At 35.4% G+C, this 3568-nt stretch overlaps 1 protein-coding gene across 1 annotated transcript; it reads right to left on the bottom strand.

The window, feature by feature from the left end:
• Nucleotides 1–1081: 1081 nt before the first annotated feature.
• On the bottom strand, nt 1082–3349 carry LOC114394839. Its single transcript, XM_028356513.1, has 4 exons — nt 2758–3349; nt 2441–2680; nt 1401–1517; nt 1082–1301 (listed from the first exon to the last, which is right to left on the bottom strand). The coding sequence occupies exons 1-2, from the start codon at nt 3133–3135 to the stop codon at nt 2519–2521; spliced, it is 540 nt and encodes a 179-aa protein (XP_028212314.1). The 5' UTR covers nt 3136–3349; the 3' UTR covers nt 1082–1301; nt 1401–1517; nt 2441–2518.
• Nucleotides 3350–3568: the final 219 nt, after the last annotated feature.

Genomic DNA, 3568 nt, shown 5'->3' with positions numbered 1-3568 from the left:
CTTGAACTTGTATCCAATTGAAAAGAAAAAAAAATCCCAAAACATAATAATAATAATAATAATCTTCAAATTGAACAATTTAATACAAAAATTTTTGTATTCTATTAGGTATGAATTAATACAATTGTGGACATGGTAAAGTTTTATTATACACGTAGAGAGAATATGTGCACATGGCAACGTGGATGCAAGATCCAAGATTAAACGCATGTTTGAATAGCAGTTAGAGGTATTGCAGCGTTTGTTATGAGACAAATCCAACCGATAAAGGCAGAAATAATGGTCCTAATTCATTTGCAAACATAATTATGAAGGCACTTGAACATTCAAACATGCCTTAAATTTAAGAGGAGGGAAATATTTCAGTTAGTACATGTTTAGATTAAAATTTACAAATGTAAATTTGAATTAAAATAATATTGTAAATTTAAGTTTGATATAAATGAGTTTATTATAATATGTTTAATTTATATCTTATTTGCATATCATTTATCGCATGAGAGAAATAAACAAAAAAAATATTATATATTTGTATTATTATATATGCATCACATCTCTTCCTTTTGGGTGCATCATTATTTCAGTTGAATGGTTTAATTGATACAAGGTACATGTAGAAACTTCTTCTTTTAAAAATAATTCCCAAAGCTTAATTTGATCAAAAATTGACTAAAATTATTTCTCAAAAAAAGGTTGACAATAAATTCAGCTATTTACCAACTATCTAGTATAAATGATAGAATAATATCATAAACATAGATATATAGTTGGAAAAGAAAAAAAAGAAAAAAATTTAGAAACAATTAAAGAGAATAAGTGCTGCACAGTTCTTCTATAACAGCACAAAACTTTCATCCATTTAGCTATGCAACACATTGCAGTCAAATTTAGTAGATGCTCATAAGCTCATTCGGTCCAAAAGTGTCCATCATTATTATATGAATGCAACAAATTTGCACCAAATATCAATTTTTGTGGGTGGTTTATCAGTTTTCTAAAGATTCAATGATCGACCCTCCAACTTATAGAAAAGATAGGCATAGACTATGAAAACATAGGCTGGTACCAGAAAAACAAGGAATAAAGAACCATAATTGAAATAAAATGAACTATAATATTAATTCACATATAGTTGGCTGGCTACTAGCCATGATGTAAACAAAAAAGATTAATTACATAAAATAGAATACTGGATTTGAAACAAGGTAGATTCACTTAGGTGCTAATTGTTGAGGGTCGATAAAGTCGTAGAATGATTCGATTTTCCACATCTATTCTGTTAGCAAGGGATCTAGCATAGCCTGTGAGAATTTACAGGCATATGTCATTCAGAAATGTTGAACATAATTCCCAAAAGATGAATATGCACAAGTGCAGCTGCTTAGTATTTTGGGACAAACCTTTAAGACCAGCTGTAAACAATTCAAACCACCTTCGATTGCTTGAGTCCATAGAGCAGCTGGCAAACTTGATGTCTCAAATGCACATACCAGTGTTTCATCTAAGTCCAGCACAACCTACAAGTGCACATATAATATCAAAATCTACATTAGCAATAGGAAGAGAGGAAGTAACAAAAGAAAACTACTAAAGAATGACATCATTAACATTCTTCTAACAGCTCATCAATAGAATACACCTTATACCACTTTTCCATTCTTCTTTTCTGACTAACAAAATAAATTCAAACCAGTATGTTTTGCATGCCAAATTTGGGCATTTGCAAGTGTGTGCCAAGGGTAAAAGTAAAGACATGTAAATTAAAACAAAATAACAACTCAACGAGAGAAGCTACATGCAAATAGCATGGTTGAAACATGTGTACATGAATAAAACTGAGTCATATTCTGATAAAAACGCAGAAACTATTGTGAGTAGCTTCTGCTTGGACACACGTAAAGCTTGGAATCCAAACATGCGGTAAATATCAATGAGGAAGTTTTCGAAACACATCATTGTATATTACAATTTACAAGCAAACTAAGGAATCGGTGCAACAGACAACAATATAACAGCAAATCATAAATCCCTCCATCATAAAAATTCAAAACACAAGGGGCATCAAGCTGTCATCAGTAGGAAAATGTTTGCATGAAATTTTATGCATTAGTAGCAAAATGTTGTGGGAAGATATTGCATTACTCACTAGTACTCCTTAACTTGAAAGTTACCATGGTTTATGTAGTAACATAAATATCAGATAATAAAAGTGCCAATCACACACAATAACCTCATAAGCATTCACAAAGTTTTGCCTAGATTGAAGTAAATTATTCAGCGTTCCCTTCAACTCTTTCTGCTTGTTCTCAAGCAGCACATTATCATTCTCAAGATAAATCACTCGTATTACAATTTACAAACACAATTCAATTAAATTTTCCATCTTTTTATGCAGAAAAAAACCCTTCAACAATTGCACAAACATTAAATTCCCCCAAACCTTTCTCTCCAGTTTCTGGTGTCCTCTTTTGCAGAAGCCAACTCGTCCTGCAATTCTTGTATCCTTTTGCCGCACTCTTCATCGTTCCGCTTCAGCTTCTACTCTCAAACGTGGCAAACTAAACCAACAAGAAAATACAAAAAGCACTACGCTACGCGACGAAGAAACTTGACCTAATTGAAGGGAGTCGAAAACCTGGACTAGAAGGTGGTGTTGCTCGGTGGCAGAGTGCTCTCTGTCCTGAAAGTGTGAAGGTTAGTGGAAGAGGAAATGATTTTGGAGAATTAGCGGTTGGTATTGGAGACGAAGATTGTTACCCTAAGATCACGAACTTCGGCAACAAGGGCTTGTAGTTGGAAATCATAAATCCCCTTCGCCTCCGCCACCGCCACCACCACGCTCACCAAGTACACCATACTCAACCCCAGGTCCTCCATACTCAACCCCAAGTCCACCATCAGCTCCACCAGTGCCCTCATAACCCCCGTGCTCACCGCCTTCACCTTATTCTCCTTCGTCGTCGAACATAGCGCGTACCGCACAGTCACCGAGTTCTTCTTCCCGTGCAATCCCCCTCCTTCTAGAAGCTTCAGTAGATGCAGAATCGCTCCCACCCTCCCTATCATCACCTTATCTTCCTCCTTGTTTTTCGATAACCGAACCAATGCGCACACCGTGTTCTCCTTTGCCATCATTGTCTGTTTCTCTAGTGCTGCCACCAGCGCCTTCACCGCTCCATACGAACGCACGATAGCCGCCAGTGAAGGAGGTGGAAGGCATGAAAGGAATTGTCGAAGAGGATGGGAAAGGAGATGTCGTCGAGGAGAGTGATGACTCTAGGGTTTGAGGAAATGAAAGGACTGGGAGGTATGTATGTTGGTTGTAAAGGAGTGGAGAAGGGGTTTTGTGTCCGGGCATTTTATTTATAAAAATACCACTGCATATTTTTTAACATCAGTTTTTGTCAAAACCGATGTTAAGTAAACGATGTTAAATCTTATTTTTGTAGTAGTATAACCTCTTTATTGTGCTTTTCTACATTCTATAGAGCTATCAATATTGAGCTTATAAAACTTGGATCTTTTTTATTTAATTAAAAAATTAAACTCGATTAGACATTTAATGAGT

The sequence above is a fragment of the Glycine soja genome, chromosome 18, assembly GCF_004193775.1.
Source record: "Glycine soja cultivar W05 chromosome 18, ASM419377v2, whole genome shotgun sequence".
Lineage (NCBI taxonomy): Eukaryota > Viridiplantae > Streptophyta > Magnoliopsida > Fabales > Fabaceae > Glycine > Glycine soja.
Note: the sequence above shows the minus strand (reverse complement) of the source record. Positions and strands in the feature narration are given on the sequence as shown.